We start from the raw sequence: 19,350 nt of genomic DNA, 5'->3' as shown, positions 1-19,350 counted from the left end.
CATAATAGCTAGCCAGTACTAGTTTCTTAAAGAATACTTGTAAATGTAGCCGCTTTTCTGATATAATTATAAAATATATAATAATAATAAATAAGTCCAAACCTAAGGGGGAATCAAATGTGAGTATACGAGTCGGAGTCTTATTAATTCGTATTATTATTTTTACCATTAATGTTTCTCTTCTTTTTTATTATATTTATTATCATTTCGCTGGTTTGCAAGATTCAAAGCTATTGTAGAATTATATAAGTATGTATTTGGATAGTAAAATAGGAAAACATAAATATTATAATAACAAAACAAAACGTTATGAAACAATTAAAAACAAAATAATTAATACTCCATGCACTTTTTCTATTAAATGTAAATAAAAATTTACCTGACATATTTAAACTCCCAATCTCCCCTTTCTGTGAATCAATAAAAGCTTGCATTTTCCTTTTAATAATTACAATAATACAATAATATTAAACTTTAATTCAAAAACACTCACTAAACGTAACTAAACTACTCGTACATAGTTATAAAAAAAAAGAAGCGGTGATGTCGCACGCGCGATGTCTTCTTAACGAATGAGTCCCGTTATATGAAATCAGTGCTAGGGTAGAAAAATAATAAGGCGAAGTTCTATTATTGTGTAATGAAGTCTGTAAGAAGGGTCCGAGCTTTAAGCAGATGGAGGGTTGGCGTGAGAAACGGGGGCGGCTCGCGACTCTGGCAGCTGTCTGAGCTCGTGGGTGTCTTAGCAGAGCTTTGATAAGTGATGGGTAATCTATAAACTGTTTGACACGATATTACGCCTACTGATGACCTCGCATGTTTTGTTTCGAAAACACGTTGTCAGGTGAAATTGCGAGCATAGGAACGCTAATTTTTAGATTAGCAGGCACTTTTATATAAAATAGAATTTTCATGCTTAAATTAAATTAATTAATGAATTAAAATACGATGACTTATATAAAAACGGAAACATAACCTTATACGATAGGTAATGAAATGAGTTTTAAAATATTTATTCTAATATTAATTTCCGACCGCGGTTTCGCCCGCTTGTTTGAAGGAAGTAAGGTGTTAGGTAAACGATGTCCTTTTACGTACTCTTGACAAGTAGTTAAGACGTGAAAGCGTAACAAGCAAATAAACTAATTAATTTTTGTATTTATAATATTAGTTAGGATACTAGCTATTCCAAAGTCCATGTTTTCGGCGGTAGAGTTCAGAGTTTGCAAAATTTTAAATTGATTATTATTGTAATTTTGTAAAAAATGTAAGGAATATGAAAGGATGTCGGAAACTTTAATAAAATGTTCTATGCAACATCGATTATCTAGGTACTGAAATCTATTAATATACGACACGATAAGAATAGTGACTTAGTGCCGCTAATTCATACATTTATAGTTTTACAATTATTATAACCGTATATTGTTTGATCTCCAATCAGTACGGTATCCAAAACTTAAGTAAAGTGTAAGGCTGTGTGTAAGGAGCATCTTAGATAATCGTTGAACTAGAAGAACTAACTCTAGTGACAAAAGAAATTTATAAAAAAAAACTGATTTAATTTAGTAATTCGCTAGATCACGATAAGTCATAGACAAGAAATTGTATGATGTTTCTTATTTAATATTTGTACTTGTTACTCGATAGCTCTAACGATTATAAAACGTTTTAAAAAAAATATTCTTTTATCCGACCGGTTAAATATTGCACCGGTGCCCCGGTTACACATATTGAATAAGGGTAGAAAATTGGATTTGTCACTTGTTCTTTATATATTATTCGAAATCTTTGCCTATTATTAAACTATTTTAATAATTTTTTTAGTGTACTTCCATCTACTTAAACTAGATAAAACCATGATGACCACCACAAATGGTGGGAAAATATGTTTCTTTTAAGAAGCTTTTTTTTATAGATTAGGAAGGCGAATGAGGAGATGGGCCACCTGATGGTAAGTGGTCACCAACGCCCATAAACATTGGCATGTAAGAAATGTTAACCATCGCTTACATCACCACTGCGCCACCAACCTTGGGAACTAAGATGTTATGTCTTTTGTGCCTGTAATTACACTGGCTACAGCAATACCAAGTACTGCTGTTTTGCGGGAGAATATCTGATGAGTGGGTGGTACCTACCCAGACGAGCTTGCACAAAGCTCTACCACCAGTAAAAAAGTAGCTCTTTTATATTAAGAACCCATGGGAAACTTAATATAAAAACTATAATTCTTGTTGTTTTTTTTATAGAATAGGAAGGCGGACGGGCATATGAGCCACCTGATGGTAAGTGGTCACTAACGCCCTTAGACATTGGCATTGTAAGAAATGTCAACCATCGCTTACATAGCCAATGCGCCACCAACTAATATTTTATGTCCCTTGTGCCTGTAATTACACTGGCTCACTCACCCTTCAAACCGGAACACAACAATATCAAGTACTGCTGTTTTGCGGTAGAATATCTGATGAGTGGGTGGTACCTACCCAGACGAGCTTGCACAAAGCCCTACCACCAGTAAGTGATAGTGATTTGGCACAAAAAAAATATATATATATATAAACGGTGTTATTCTAAATAAAGCATCTATCTATTTAGACATGAACACTGTATAATATTAATTTTATATTTTTAGTATAAAGCTACCTGACGTTAGATAGTTGTAACATGTTTATACAAACTACCTGTGTTATACAATGTTTGTCTCGGCTTTTATTAAAATAGTTTATATTCATTACTACTACTTTATTAAATATTACTGTTGTCGTTGGGCTATCTTTGGATAATTGACTTCGCTCAATAACGCCGTTTCTGGTCTTCGTAAAAAGCTGAACTTCCAATCCGCCTTAACAGTATAGCTAGCTAGCTTTGTTTCGCATGCACTTTTTGTACTGGGTTATCGTAATATTCCACATAAAGATAAGCATGATAAAAATATTTTTATTATTTACTTTGTTGTAGAGCTTTGTGCAAGCTCGTCTGGATAGGTGTCGCTGGTAGGTTTTTTAAAAGAAATAACTTATGAAACCGTCTGGACGTTATTACCTTGTTTTAATATATCGTACATACATATATACTATTTTTAGTTCTTATAATTACATTTAAATTTATTTCTTAACTGTTAAAGTCGATATATGTCGATATGATATGCCGAGGTGGCCCAGTGGTAAGAACGCGTGAATCTTAACCGATGAACGTGGGTTCAAACCCGGGCAAGCACCTCTGAATTTTCATGTGCTTAATTTCTGTTTATAATTCATCTCGTGCTTTTCGGTGAAAGAAAACATCGTGAGGAAACCTGCATGTGTCTAATTTCATCGAAATTCTGCCACATGTGTATTCCACCAACCCGCATTGGAGCAGCGTGGTGGAATAAGCTCCAAACCTTCTCCCCAAAAAGGGAGAGGAGGCCTTAGCCCAGCAGTGGGACATTAACAGGCTGTTACTGGTTACTGTTAAACTTAACTTACTAATACTAATAACGCTTATAACAATACAATAATAATTTTAATGTATTGTTACGTGTAATGTAAATAACAATAAGTTTGTTAACTGCGAATCTGTTAATTGCTTTAGAATATAATTATAGTAGATCCCTAAAGTATAGATAGCACCAAAACGTATCAAATTGGATATCAAATAAGTTGTCGTAGACAAAGTTGTTTTTTCATTGCTTAACAATTATTATGATACTCATAATTAGTTTCGTAACATTATAGTCATAATTATTGCATACTTCGAACACGGAGCGACATGATAGTGCTCTATTATCGCCGGATAATAAAAATCGCGAATCAGTTATTTTCGGTTTTCATTTGTATTTTTTTTTAAATCTCGAATCATACGAAGAGTGGATACTTAATTTTATATATTATTTACTAGCAGTACCCAAGGCGTCTTATTCCTTGGGTTTTAAATATATATAAATTAGTGTCTTCGACGCAGCGCGATAAGTTTGAGAAGGTACTCAATCTGAAAAATGTAATGACCGCATCTAATGTCTGAGTATACTAGATGCTAATGCTTAGCTAATGCTAGCTTAAAGTGTTATATTTAATGAAGATTAATCGATGGTAGAATTTTCAAAAAATACTTTCTAAGTGCGCAACGATATTAGTAAAGGAAGTTAGCCAAGTAAGTCTCTAAGCCTTATGTTTTAAGCAATACGTTGATTTTCAGTCAGACATTGCATTTTATATGTCTAAATTACTAGCGCATATATCACGCATTAACAACATGCGTTGCAATGCCTGTTTAATTTTTTTTATACGCAATTATCCCAAACAACTGGCGCGACGACCATTGTATGCATTGATGGTATGCCAGATACTTTCACGCAATTGCCAAAAATTACAAAGTTTCCACTCAATCGGATGAACGATTCTTAAAAAAAGAATACGAAAAAATGCAAGCGTTTTCTTTAATATAGATTTAATTTAATATATATTTTACTTGCCTATACTGTAATTACAATTCTAGTGAAAGCTCTAAACAAACTCAAACATTTGTATAATCTATTCATGCCTATCTTGCCTTATTCAAACAACAAAATAGTATAACTGAGATTAACTACATAATAATTTATACAAGCATAAAGCCGTGGGAATGTTACCCCTATACTCTTGCAAATCGCCCTCCGCCTGCTAAAAGTAAATCCTAGGTATTGAGGGGAAAGATTTCTCACGATTCACACCTGCGTTGACGGTAGCGCCCTCCGCCTTACGGTATTATAATAAAGGTTATACTGGTCAGCTTTTACAGTTATTCTTTCAAGTGCTCCTCATTGATTCTCTTTGGGGTTTGTGACGCTTTATAAACATCAATATACCAAATGCTTGCAAATAAAATTACCGTTTCACGTAGTATGTTAACATATTTATAAACTTAAGTAGATGCCCAAAGTTATTTTTTATATATATAATATAGGCTTATAGTAAAGAAGTGATTTTTTTAATTAACCGTAGCAATTCTTAATTCATTTATCTATCTGTCTTTGGTACATTTCAAAATATTTAATAAAGGGTAATTTACGTTTTTGTTTTTATTTGTTGATTAATTAAAAATATTTTTACCTTAAGCAATCCCGTATAAAAATTAATTACAATAAATATAACTTACTTAAGTTATATTTTAGATCAATAAAAAATCCTACTGCCGTGATTAATTTATTATTAGTATTGTATTTCTAATACATCCCATAAACTATCAAAAATGTGTTTGTAAATTTAAATTAATTTAATTTTAAAATGAATAACAATATTAGTATATTTCTTCCTAATAAAGAAAAGAAATTAAAAGTTTACGTACTTACAGCAATAAATCGCAAGTTTAATAATAATAATATACCTAAAGGGTTTCTTTTTAACAATACAATATAGGAAATTTTATATCATAGCAGATACAGTAGTAATATCGAATAATTTATTATATAACTTCGCGCACCATCAATTGAAGGAATATTTATACCTGTCTGCGTCTGATCTTTGAACTTCGCGAGGTATGAACGAGTGGGTATAATGAGTAATTATTCTTTGGGCACAGATCCGCATATATACTTAGGCCTACAAGGCAATGGCTTAGAGGCCCCACCAGCAGAAGGGCCCAGCCAAAAATAATGTAACTAACTACTACTTTTTACTTTAGCCGCTTCGGAATGGGGGGCCTTAAATGTCAAAGCAACTAAGGGTCTGTGTAGGGTTTAGGATTCCCTCAAACTGTCTAGTTAAAAAAATAACTTCTCTTTCATATAATATACTTATATAATGATAATAATATACTCATATGAAAAATATAATAAGTTTGATAATCAAACAAAAGCCAAATATGCTATTTCTGAAATTGCCTACCTGGTCAGTCCTTCCGTCTGTTTTTCCTTATCACTAAAAAAACTGGATAGGATAACTTTGCACAGTGTTACTTTAAATGTTAATAAAAAAAAACCAGCGAGCTAGTTATACCTAAAAAACCGTTAATCCTTAAAGGTCTCTTAAATTCTTTTCCTCTTCTTTATTTTCAGTCAAACGGTTTTCTATCGCTGAACCAAATTGCAGATAATTAGCGATTGTAGTTTTGGAAGTAATCGCGCGTAACAAACGGATGGATTAACAGAAAATAGGCAGACGGTTTCTTACCATAGAATTCCTTTTTTACCTGAAGTAACTGAAACCTAAAACATAAATTATATTAACATTATAACGATCTTTTTAACAACTCATTAATTAATATATGAACATAAAAAATGCATAGTAAGTGTTTTATAAAACTAAAAACTAGGTCATAATCTGAGTTAACATAAACTGAAATATTTTCATTAGCTGGCAACAGTATTGTAAAGTTAATGTAATTTAATACAACATTTTGATTAATATATAAGCAATTTACATATTAATAATAAATTACGACACATCGTAACTCATTTAATTTTTTATACATGTCCCAAAATTCTACGATGATTGAAATTTATGCGTAAATTAAATTAATATTTGTGATATTTCTGAAAAAAAATTTAAGCCAGCATAGGTATTTATCAAATAAAATTTGCGTATGGGTAGCTTTCTGGCTCACTCTTCCATCCTTGGATTTTTATTTTGCAATATAAAAATACAAATTCGATTTTTCTAAAGCCAACCGTATAATGCATTATAGATTTTTGAAATAACTTGCCATAGTAGTGTTTTTTGTCAAGATAGGCATAAAATGCACTACATTCTAGATTCTCATTATCGTTGAATTTTGGGACAGCCTGTATAAATTAAAAAAGAAAGGTTTTTTGTGCAGTTAAAGCAACTTATATCATTCTGTGCCAAAGAACTGCTCAAAAAACGGGGAAATCGAACACACGTAGATGGAATAAGAGAAACTTCAGTATTACACTACTAAATTAAAAAAAAAAACTACTACATATCTTGGCTAATATTGTAGTTAATTTATTATAGATAATTAAGAAAAATATTAACGTGATTTTTAAAAGCAAATACCAAATCAAAAACTTCGTATTGTTTTTCTATTATAAAAGTAAATAGAATCGAATTTATTTTCTCTTTGCGGGATTATTGATGTATATACAATTGCAATGATTTTTTTTATATATCTTTAACATTTTTTTTTTGTATAATCATTTTATCCTTAGTGGAGCAAGTTTATAGAAAAATATCAATAGCAAATAAGAAAACGGTTTTTGATGGTATCGGCTTTTTGAAAATATTATACCAATCCGTAAATATTCTACGGTAATGTAAACTAATACATATTCTGTAGTGTGATAGTATTTGTTATCAAAGTATCTCTCGGTACAGAATTATTGTCTAATTGATATAAGTACATAAATTAGTAATTGATAGTAATAACACAATAATAATAAATCCACATTAAAAATCAACATAAAACAAAAAATTAAAGAGAAAATTTATTACTCATTGACGTCGTAGAATTGCAGCAATCGTAGTAACAATAACGCCACTAATAATAAATAATGTTGAATGAATATTACACTTTGTCCTTTTTGGTACTAATAATAAGAAAGACCGATCCCACGATCCGTTATTCAATTTTCTTTTCAATCTTACCCTCGACTCTACGTCTTATGCGTGGGGTTGAGCGGCGGGGGATCAAGGGTGCGCGCGCATTCTCACGTGGAAATGTTGCTATTGTTATTACATAAATTATTACTATATTCATTCCCAGCTGGCGTAATACAAAGTAATAACATTTTAATAAATAATACAAAAATAAATATAATGTTATAAATAATAGTATTAAAAATTGCATCCACTCAAAACGCATAAATTTAATATTTTAAAATTTTAATTTTAAGCCAACATATTTCACAGTAATCTAAACGGTTTGAATAGTGAATACTTAAGTGCACACAAACTGCTCGCCAGACAATTATTTTCGTCCACAATTCTAAACTCGTCTACTTTCTTATTAAGCTTCTACGTACATAGCAATGCAGCTAGAATTAGAATAAGCTACATACGCACTACTTATAATTATTATATTATCGCGTTATTCTGTTACTTATTTTAATTATAGTACAGAATATTTTAAATAAATATACACATAACTGTCCTTGATTTTTGAAATATATTTAGATTGAATAGATAATGTCTACGTTTTTGGATATTGTAGTAATTTCATACTTTCAACTACTACAATACTTCTTAAAATATTTAAATTATGTAGAAAAAAGTAAAATCAATTATTATATTTATGTACAGTCATTTTTATAAAATACAAAATAAAAATAAAAAATATTTATTTAACTCACACCTTTTATAACCAAATAATAAAAAAAAACTTGGAAGAAATCTTATTCAAAATTACTTAACTTTGTAAATATCGTGTTCAGTCTTAAAATACAATATTCTAATAAAATTAAATCGTCAAATAAGTTGAATAAATGAAAAGTCAACATTACAAAAATATAAGTGAGAGTTGTTGAGACTGTAACTAAATACATTTATAACTTAATATCTATTGTAAAAAAATAATTCATTGTTTTTGTCGATAAAATGATCATATAAATATTAAATAATAATAAAATAACAAACAAAGAGGTATGGAAGTCAAATGTGACTTAACTCTTTGGCTGTATACTTAAGGTGTGTGCACCACAACAATAACATGAAAAAATACTAGTGTCATAATAACCTGCAGTCTTAGAATGATTTTAGTTATTGATTTTCAAAGTGAGTAGTTCTTGCATAGTTATTAAAATTTACTTTGTAAAAAAACATAAAATATGTCTGCGAAACTACACGAAGCTCAAGAACATTGCAAGTCAGCAGAAAAATAGTAAGTCGTATAATATTTATTAGTCATAATACTTTTATATCTTATTAGTAGTATTTTGAGGTCTTAAATAATGTTTATTAAAAAATATGGAATACTTCAGCAATGAAATATTTTAGACAGATTAAATTAAAAAATGTGTCAACATGTGTTCCTAAAATGGGTTTATATTTAGTGACTTATATAGATAGCATGAAATACTATTCAGAAACATATACCATCATCTGTTTATTGATAGTGACAAAGATTATATGTTAGATAATATGTACATTGCTACTACAATACTCTTACTTAATATTAACTTTAATTCACTTTTATGATCATTTTCCCAAATTTCTTATTGATGAAAATTGAACATTAGTGGAGAGAATATTACACGAGAAATGGGTACAAATATAGGTTGGTATAAACAGGTAAACAAGCATTATTCATAGATATTTATAATATCATATCTTAGACTATTAATTATTAATAGAAATAAATCACCTGTAAATTTTGATAATTTATAGCAACAAAGCTTTTTTATGTGAACAAGAATTAATTTATCCAATGCAGTAAAAATTTAATGTTCAAATAGTGTACTGTTGTTGTTAACTTTTTATTAACAATAAAAATAATGGTGGGTATTAGTGTTAATGAAAAATATGATAATTCAAGTCAAGTCAATGCAAAAACATTGTCCCATAAAAGACTTACTAACTCTGTGTAATCTAGTAATAATGGTTGTAAGTTTATACTTGGTCCTGGTGTTAACAGTATGTACGTCACAATTTCTAGGAAAATCTTTTATGTTTTTTCATACATACATTACATTATCAAATATATATTGAGAAGCGACAGTCATTATTTTAATTTCTTTAAATTTACATCTAAGTGAATCTTTAGGGCCCAGGCTATAAATTGCATGAATAGCCCTCTTCTGCAGTACAAAAATCGTATTAATATTGGCTGCATTACCCCAGAGTAAAATGCCAGAAGACATAATACTGTGGAAATAACTAAAATACACTAGGCAAGCCGTTTCTACATCAGTCAACATTCTAATTTTTTTTACTGCGAAAGCTGCAGAGCTGAGTCTATTTGCCAATTTAGTAATATGAGGACCCAAGGAATTCTGTTGCTTCTACAGCATCTAAAGCTTCTCCATTTAAAAGTACATTCGTTTTTACAAATTTCACGTTGGGAGTAGTGAATTTAATGCATTTTGTCTTTTTACTGTTTAACATTAAATTATTAACACTAAACCAATGTACTATTTCAGAGAGACCATTGTTCACCTCGTCATATATTAATAAACGTCTTTTTATTTTAAAAATCAAGGAAGTGTCATCAGCAAACAATACTATCTCATGTTTGTTATTTAGTAAATGTGGCAAGTCATTTATATAAATGAGGAACAAAAATCGACCAAGAATAGATCCTTGAGGGACCCCCACACCAACTGGAGCCCCGGGAGATCTCATTCCATTTATGACAACCTTCTGAATCCGATTGCTTAAATACGAAATCAGGAGGCTGAGTGCTGTCTTTAATTCCATAGCGGCATAGCTTCCTGATCAACATGTCATGTTGCACACTAAATTACTTAGATAAGTAACAAAATATCCTTAGTGCATCCTTTGACTCTTCCCAGGCTCTATAAATATTTTTAACGAGCTCAACACCAGCATCAACAAAAATTAATAATAGCTTTTTGCTTTGTTTTATGTCACCCATAGACACGGGCGATGTAAGAAATATAAACCATTCCTTACATCACCAATATCCCACCAACCTTGGGTGTTATGTTATGTCCTTCTTGTACGTGTAGTTACACTGGCTCTTTCACCCTTCAAACCAGAATGCAACAATACCAAATATTAATACTGTTTAGCGGTAGAATATTTGATGAGTGGGTGGTACCCACCCATATGGGCTTGCACAAAGCCCTACCACCAAGTAAAAGGGTAGTAGTTGCTTCCTAAAAATTAAATGAAAAAGTATATTAATATTATGAAAAAATAAGTGTATGTAATAATCATTTTCTGTTCAAAATAATAATTATTCAATAGATTAATTTAAAAAAGTGAATTTTATAAACAATAAGATGCTTTTATGACATATTAATTGAATCTTGTTAATCCATTGGGGAAGAGTAGTAAAACATAATATATACTTATGTAATAACTTAAAATTTGTCATATTACCTAATGCTTATAATATGGACGTACATTTTATACTGAGATTGAAATATTATAAATATGAAATGTAGTGTAAGCATTATGTTTGTAAATCACCTCATGTGATGAAAAATATTGTGAAAAAATATAAATGGACACAGGAGTAGTATGCTGAAATTAGCTGGAAGTCCTTCTCCATAAGTGGAGAGATACTTCAGACCAGGCCTGAGGCATTTAGGATTTTTGGCTACTTTTGTTTCTTAAATTTGTCATTTATATTTCACTAGTATCCACCCGCGGGTTCGCCCGCATATAAGAGAGAATCAGGTGCTTGGTAGCCTGTCTGTTTCTATACCCCTGACCATGTTATGCAAAATTTAATGGTCATTAGTTAAGACATAAAAATAAAATGAACAAACAACTCACTTTCATATTTATAATATTAGTAAGGATAATGCTACAACATAAACTTAATTAAATTATTGTAAATTTTGTTCAGTTTGAAGACATCTTTGCTGAAATGGAAACCTGATTTTGATTCTGCGGCTGATGAGTATAGTCAGGCAGGTTAGTGTTATAAGAACAACTAAATATTTATATTAATGATATGCCTCTATACATTGGTTTGAATTCATGGTAAATAATAAACAAAGTTGAATTATTAATAAATAGAGGCTTAGAGAAAACCCACACTTCAATAGACCAGATGTGTTTGAATAAGTAAAGGTATATTATTGCAAAGTGATTACATTCTTGTTTTTGTCATGTTACAGGCCAATGCTTTCGTATTGCACGAGACTTGAAAAGTGCAAAAGAATGCTATTTAAAAGCTTCAGAATTGTATAAGAAGAATCGGGCATTCTTCCATGCCGGTAAAGCAATTGAGAATGCTATTATAGTCAGCAAGGAGTTGATACAGCCTGAAGAGGTATTATAGATTTAAAAGTTCTTCACAAATATGTTAAGTTTCTATCCATGATTAAACAAATTTGAATTTATTTTTCTAGTTGTATTCACTTGGCTGTGAATCTAGCAGTCTTTATCAGCAACACGGATCTGGTGACTCTGGAGCAAATATTTTGGATAAAGTGGCCAAAATCATTGAAGAGAGGGCACCTGATTTGGCGGTAAAACTGTATCAGCAAGCTGCTGATGTATCTTCGGTAATAAGATTTATTTATTTATAAAATAGAAACAACTAGTAATTTTATCTTTTAAGCATTTTATTTATATTTTGCTGTAGGCTGAAAGCAGTCAGCATCAAGGTTCTGAATATATCAGCAAGGCTTCAAGGATCTTAGTCAAACTCCAAAGGTATGGCTAAAAATAGAGGTTAGAGTAATAATATTAAATTTGACAAATATATGTGTCCTACGAAGAAGGTTTTTGTATAATCCACTCTATTGTAACTTAGCAATAAATGTAACACTAATGCCATCAGATAATCAAACATTATTGTGTACAATATTGATTATAAAAACATAAATTACGTGAGTTTTAATTTATAAATTTCATTACTTATACTATAACCAGGTATGACGAAGCTGTAGACAGTCTGCGTCACGAAATCGGTTTCCACCAAGAGTCCGGTAACATCAATGCAGTGGGAAGATTAACTGTTGCTATTGTTCTTGTGCAATTAGCAAGAGGTGATGCTGTTGCTGCAGAAAAAGCTTACAAAGTGAGTCATTTTAATTTGCTATATATTTATTTTACAAATTACTATTATTTTTTAATAGAAATAGTATATTTGTAAAGTTATATCTGTATATTTTAAAGTTTGAATTTTTTTACATTTTAAAGTACTCTTAAATAAATTTTAGCTATACATATCTATATAATAAGGTATCTTGATAACAAGTTTCTTTTTTATAATAGGAATGGGGTAACAACTGTGAAGTTCCTGAGATACAAACGCTCGAACAATTGTTGCAAGCCTATGACGAAGAAGATCGGGAATCTGCCAAGAAAGCGCTCGCTTCGCCTTTCATTCGCAGCATGGATGTGGAGTATGCTAGACTTGCAAGTACAATACCTCTTCCAGAGGGTTTGGAACCAGCTCCAAAAGCCAGTGTCAGGGAGAATGCGGCTCCATCATATGTGAGCCAAAATGCTGCAAATATGGCGGTGAGTTTATATATGCATACTTCTCTTGTACCTCACGTGATTTCTTTGTAAATATGCTGCTCTTTCTACAACTCTCTCTTAGATTATATGCTAAGCGCTTTTATTTACTGCAATTTTTATCTTACTGGCCATCTTGGTGACAAGCATTGTCCTGACATTTTTTTTGTAAGGTGTGAATGTGTTAAATACTAGGATTACAATAAAATATTTCAAATTGTTAAATGTTAAGTAAAATATATTGACTTGGATGTACTTTCAGCAAGAAGATAATGCCCAAGGAAAATCTCAAGAGTCCAGTTCTCATTTATCTTCAAATGACATTCCAGAACAAAAAAATGAAGATGAAGATGAGTTGTGTTAAATTTGAAAATAAAAGTAGCTTCTTCTTTCATCTTTTTCAAATTTCGGCTTTGAGAATAGATATATTAGAAAATAAATATATCAAAAAGAATTGTAATAATATATTAATCCATTTAGATTGATCGATATGATATGAATATATTTATTATATTCCACTGGCAGAAGGAGTAAAAATAAAGAAACCATAATATTTAGATATTCCTTGGGAATTGCTTATAGCTCTGTTATATTATGAACTTTGAACAGTTCTCTATTAATATATCTTTATTAATAAAACATCTATTCTATTTAACTACTTATATCCATTTGAATTTTACTTCTAAAGTTTTGATATCAACTTCGCCGATACTAAAAACTCCATTTTTAGGAATCCATAATGATAGCCATAGATTATTTTAAATATAGACCAATAGTGTCATGTCAATTCAAGGTTGAAAATGTTTATTTATTATTACCGTTGCCTTTGGAATACATATATTACAATAAAATATTATTTAAGAAATTATTTTGCTATTGTTGCTTAAACTTTGTCCTGTGTACTTGTACTTGTATACATACTTGCAATTATATGTAATATGAATATGATACATATATATTTTTTCATTTAGTATGTAATTTTGTTGAGACATAATGTCATTTTGTTGTCAACACATTTAGTTAATTATATGAATTTATTGAGCTAGCAAATTATAGCACACTTAGATAGTCTTATAATTATTATGTACTGTTAAAAGAAAAGAGTAACATAAAAGTATCATACTTTATTTTACTAATTGTTATAATAAAAAAAATATAGCTATTTTTTTATTGCTGTTATAAATTAATTATTATGTATATTTGTATATGTTAAGAATCATATTAATTTTAATGACTAGTATAATCCATTTTGGGTTAACGTAAAACAATTTATATCAACTACTTGTAACAAATATTGTTGTTTTATATACTTAAGCTATCTGATTTATTTTACAAAGTGACGTTTTATAGGTTAGAATTACGCCTATTAAATAAATTTATATAATTGTGAGTAATTTATAATTTCATTAGAATGAAATATCTAAATTAATTTATTTGAAAAAAGAAATGTAATGTACTTCCATTTATGGTAGTTTTACATTATCTTTTTTTTTATAAAGTCTAATTTAAAAATAAATTATAATTGTATTTTTATTAATTTTTGTGCACAGCCCGTACTGAAATATATTCAGAGGTGCCAATCGACTATCGGCGAATACATCACTGACCTCAGTAGAAGCCCTCAACAAGTGGGTCTAAAATGAACATGGGTAAGACGATAATCATATCTAAGATCCATGTTGCACCCACTCAAGTAGAGGCTGACAGAGTTCGAAAAGCAACAAAACATCTCTCATTGTTCTGAGATGATGATATTTTTAATTTATTAAGATTTAATTTTACTTGCATTTAACAATTAGTTTATTTTCTGAAATTTAGATATTGTCTGAAATTTAGATATTTTTAAATGACTTATAAAAAGAAGGTTTTCAATTCGTCTATATTATATGCATATTCCTTTATGTAAGTACATCTTTATCCGGGAATAAATTAAAAAAAAAATTGATGATTCTTTTTTCCATTGAGTTCAAAATGTTTCAGTCATTGTTATATATTATTGTATTTTGTGTTAAAAATATTATATCCTCACGTAATAATAGTAGTAAGTGTATAATTAGGCGAAATAAGAATAATGATTATCACGTTGCATTGTGAATTTAAATAGTACCACAATATTTCCCTTAAGTGGTGTATGCGCCATTTTTATGCAGGCTAATATGAATTATGTATTTAGAAATACGCACTATTGACGTCAATTTAGTAAATGTTTCACAGAAAAGCTGCTTCTGTTTTGAGATTGAAATAAACGTAAATGTTAAAAAGAAATTGTTTCAATTTATTTATTTATTTAATATTGGTATATTATTATAAATTTATCTTATAAACGATAGACAGAATATTACACAATATGTAGAATTTTAAATTACAATTTTAGAAAGAAAACGACTTTCTATACAATAATTCAAATATAATTAATATTCTACAGAATTATAAAATCATCAGTGCAATTTATTATGATATAAACTTTTATGCATTTTACTTTAGCATTTGATTTAGTTAATAGTATATTTAGATCTAAACAATAAAAATGTTTGCTGTTTACATGTGATCCTTTCCTATTATATAATAACATATAATTATAACCTATGTCTGATCGAAGATTTTACAATTATTGTAAAATCTGTGATTTTAGAATTCCAAATAATTTATTTAATAAAAAATTGTTGTTAATAGTAGTTAGTGACAGACCAAAGTAATTTTATACATTAACAGCCCCTATCGATACACATTGTTTATCGACAGTTTAGTTAACACAGTAAACACTGATTTCACTATTTCTGTCATTATTGATTTTTCACTCGAAAGAAGAAGACATTGCGTAACTAATCACCCGCTAAGCAACATTTATAAGTAAGGCCGTAATATTTTAATGATATGAAAAAAAATGCTCATGAATTTATAACACAAAAATAATTGCGGTGAATAATTTAAAACTACATTACAATATTATTAATAGCTAGACATTCATGTATTTATTTCAAATATCAACACTAAATATGATTAAAATCGTAACTCACACTATAGTATATTAAAAAAACTATTTGCTTTGATCACAACAAAAAATAATTAAATGTATAGAGACTAGACTTCTTTCAGTTGTAAATATTAGATTTTGAATATTTTTCTTGTGAGTTTCATACCGATATATCTAAAAAGACCTAATCTATGATATAAAAATCTCAGTAATATTTATTATTATGGGTAAAATTTATTACCATTAGCTTAAACAACAACAGTAATATAAGCTTGATTACCAAAATGAATTTGTTTTTAATATATACAACAGCCTTTCAATCAAAACCGTAAAATTCTGTCTCAGTGCACTTCTATATAGTGAAACATGTCTGTCAAATTTTATAATTTATAGTTATAAGTTTATACATCTTATAGGTTGAGCTATGCATACAAAAGTCAGTCAGGACATTCCCTTAAATATGTATGTTGATAATGCAAAAAAAACAAACAATATAATTTTGAAAAGTGAATTAGTTAAGCCTGTTCTCTACAGGCTGCGGGAGCTGCGCACTTTGGTATTTGATTTGCTTGTTTCATATCAATAACAATTATAGTTCAGATTAATATGAATTGATGGTCCAGTTAATTATAATCCTATATTGCTGCATTGGAGTTATAGTGTTCCAAAATTTCTAAAAATAAAAAAGGGGTACAATATAATTTGCTAAAATCTGCCTCTGATTTTGAGCATCAGCCAAAGCTCAAAATCCTGGAAACGGAAAGTCAATAAGGTAGACATCTAGGACTCTGCATTCGATTTTTTGTTGTTTTCAGAAAGATGTTTAACATCTTCCTCAGAGGCAGAAATGAGGAAATAATTTAATACAACTTTTCTTTACAAATTCAAAGCTCTGTAAAATGCGAATACAGCACTATCATGGTGACTTAAGTGCTCTTGAATGTTTCTTATGGTAGTATTATCACTATTAATAATGCCTGCCATATAAGCAAATCATATTTTGAGAGTTTTTGCTCACCAGTTCCCAGCCATTCAATTATCTTTGATTTATCTTTTGAAAAAAGCCTAAATAAAAAAAGATCTATTTTTTTCTATGTTGAGTTACAATTATTTATATAAGGTGTTGACTATTTGAAAAAATACAGACATTTGTAAAGATTTGTACCAATTACATCCAGATGCTTTGTTTCAAGTAATCTCAATTTTTGGTTCTCTAAAACCAAACGTTCTCCTAACATTTAAAAGTACAATTATACAATATTTACTATTCTACTTATTAAAACCTAAACATTAAATTGATTATTTTTACAAATATTACAAAGAAATATAGTAATAACATGAGATTATAGTTTAGTGAAGATTAAAGAATCAAAACATAAATATTATTACTTATTAGCTAAATATTTTTATAGAATTTTAGTCACAACATTCAACTTAATACCATTAATTCTGGTATACAGTTGTCTGGTGTTTGTTATACATTAACCGATACAATATAATAGATTTTATTATATAATGACACAGTATTTAAGTTCTGAGATCAATAAATTAATTTATGATTGGAGATTCTTATGGCTAAACATGGAGTGAATATATGGCGGTACCATCGGAGGGACAGCGGAAGTTGATTCTGGTACTTGATCTTTTTCCTTATTATTTTTTGTTTTTCGGAACTGAAAACCATTTTTTCGGAGTATCTTTCGTAATGTTTCTCTTGAACCTTTGAAGTTGATTTCATCTTTTAAGATTTGTAACAGCTTGTTTATTGTCGGCACCTCCTTTTTGAAGGCATAAAATTCATGAATTTTGCGTCGTATTACTTGCAAATCATATTCATCAACTTCAATTTTTCCCTTTGTGCGAACCCGTTTTTTGGGTGTCTTTTTTAAAGTCTCAGGGTCTAATAATCCTTGTTCAATAAGTCTAGCTTCCTTGACTATGTTTAAAACAGTTCGCTCCGACACGCCTAAAAACAATTTTATTTTGAATAAGTGGATCGTATAATGGAATATTTTTTTAAGAAATATTTTTATTCATATTTCATAAAAAATATAATTAATTAATTAAAAATAACATTTAAAGATTTTCTATAATCGATAACGATTACGTACATATTACAAAATATGTTTGTAGAACAATTATTTGAAAACAAAAAAAAAAACAAAATGTCTTTTCGATAGTTACACGCCCATGTAAATATTTTATCATTTTAAAGACCATTTCATAGTTCTCTAGTTAAAATGTATATATAAATATAAAATTCATAAATACTTAGCATATCTTTTCATCATACAGTAATATAAATTTACAAGTAAAAATATTTGCAATATAAAACTATAATTATAATACTAACCTGTGGCTGCGGATACTCTTACGTAGACTTTACTCAGCGGTATTATGGGTACTTGCATTCGTTTTTCTTCATCCATAAATTCCTTCACTTTTAAAATTATTTCACGCACTTCACTTGTTATATTTTTCGGCATATTGTTGTTAAAATTTTCAAACAAACAAATTAAATGGCCGCCCAGTTTGCTTGCAGTTTGTCAAATTGTCATTGCTTTTACTTTTAAACATGAAGGCAAAGGCACTACACTTTGCAGTCTGATGAAAACTATAAGCTAAAGGAAATAGTTTGATATTTGAATAGTACAATTTTGTGTAGGGTGTAGTTTTATTATAATAAAGTTGATATATTTGTTACTATACTTTATTATGTTTAATAAATAATTATTAAATATTATATGTATTTGAATACGGTTACGGTATTTGAATATGTGTAATCAGCCTTAAGCAGTGTGACATTCGTAAATATTACTAGCGACTTTTTTGGTAGAGAGAAAATATCAAAAACAGTAATGTTGTTAAGTTCTGTCTAGAGATAACAAATACCTACGTAACAACTTTATTTTAAGAGAAGCATAAGTATATTTTTATATATTATAGTTTTACATAAATGCAAACTTAATTAAAAGTAAAGTAATAGTAACATTAATAAGTATCTACTTAATAATATCTTAAAATAATTAATTGAATTAAAAAGTATATAAAGGTCTATACGCACGGTCTAAGTCTGGTTTTGATATTTATTAAAACCACTGCACACACAGTCGGTGCGCATTTATTAAAACCCGACTTAAGCCTGACTGGCGTTCAGGTGTAAACACTCAAATAGTTTTTTATTATGTAAGTTATACAGTTATTTTAAAAAGTGGTTTTGTTTATAAATATTAGTATGAAAGTCTGTCACGAATGTTACAGACATAGAAATCAATATGCATAAATACTGATTCTGCT

The 19,350-nt window shown here is 29.2% G+C and overlaps 3 protein-coding genes across 6 annotated transcripts in view; 1 reads left to right on the top strand and 2 right to left on the bottom strand.

Annotated features, from left to right (window-relative positions):
• Positions 1–19,350, bottom strand: part of LOC126780711 (protein Jumonji) — a 200,730-nt gene that overhangs the window by 132,833 nt on the left and 48,547 nt on the right. The gene's annotated exons all lie outside the window — the stretch shown is intronic.
• On the top strand, positions 8,664–14,146 carry LOC126780744 (gamma-soluble NSF attachment protein). The gene is made up of 8 exons (XM_050505416.1): positions 8,664–8,799; positions 11,455–11,522; positions 11,729–11,883; positions 11,963–12,118; positions 12,199–12,269; positions 12,489–12,636; positions 12,834–13,082; positions 13,342–14,146. Exons 1-8 carry the CDS (start codon positions 8,747–8,749, stop codon positions 13,441–13,443), a joined length of 1,002 nt encoding a protein of 333 aa, XP_050361373.1. The 5' UTR covers positions 8,664–8,746; the 3' UTR covers positions 13,444–14,146.
• On the bottom strand, positions 15,529–18,610 carry LOC126780756 (uncharacterized). Its single transcript, XM_050505428.1, has 2 exons — positions 18,407–18,610; positions 15,529–18,019 (listed from the first exon to the last, which is right to left on the bottom strand). The coding sequence occupies exons 1-2, from the start codon at positions 18,537–18,539 to the stop codon at positions 17,607–17,609; spliced, it is 546 nt and encodes a 181-aa protein (XP_050361385.1). The 5' UTR covers positions 18,540–18,610; the 3' UTR covers positions 15,529–17,606.

Source organism: Nymphalis io, chromosome Z, assembly GCF_905147045.1.
Source record: "Nymphalis io chromosome Z, ilAglIoxx1.1, whole genome shotgun sequence".
Classification (NCBI taxonomy): domain Eukaryota; kingdom Metazoa; phylum Arthropoda; class Insecta; order Lepidoptera; family Nymphalidae; genus Nymphalis; species Nymphalis io.
The sequence above is the reverse complement of the archived record's forward strand: the minus strand, read 5'-3'. Positions and strand labels throughout refer to the sequence as shown.

Excerpts from the sequence above, each read along its gene's own strand:
- LOC126780744 (XM_050505416.1), top strand. The coding sequence starts at position 8,747 with ATGTCTGCGAAACTACACGAAGCTCAAGAACATTGCAAGTCAGCAGAA. Across the intron at positions 11,523-11,728 it reads TGATGAGTATAGTCAGGCAG|GCCAATGCTTTCGTATTGCA; the intron begins GTTAGTGTTATA and ends GTCATGTTACAG. Across the intron at positions 12,119-12,198 it reads AAGCTGCTGATGTATCTTCG|GCTGAAAGCAGTCAGCATCA; the intron begins GTAATAAGATTT and ends ATTTTGCTGTAG.
- LOC126780756 (XM_050505428.1), bottom strand. The coding sequence starts at position 18,539 with ATGCCGAAAAATATAACAAGTGAAGTGCGTGAAATAATTTTAAAAGTG. Across the intron at positions 18,020-18,406 it reads AAGAGTATCCGCAGCCACAG|GCGTGTCGGAGCGAACTGTT; the intron begins GTTAGTATTATA and ends AATTGTTTTTAG.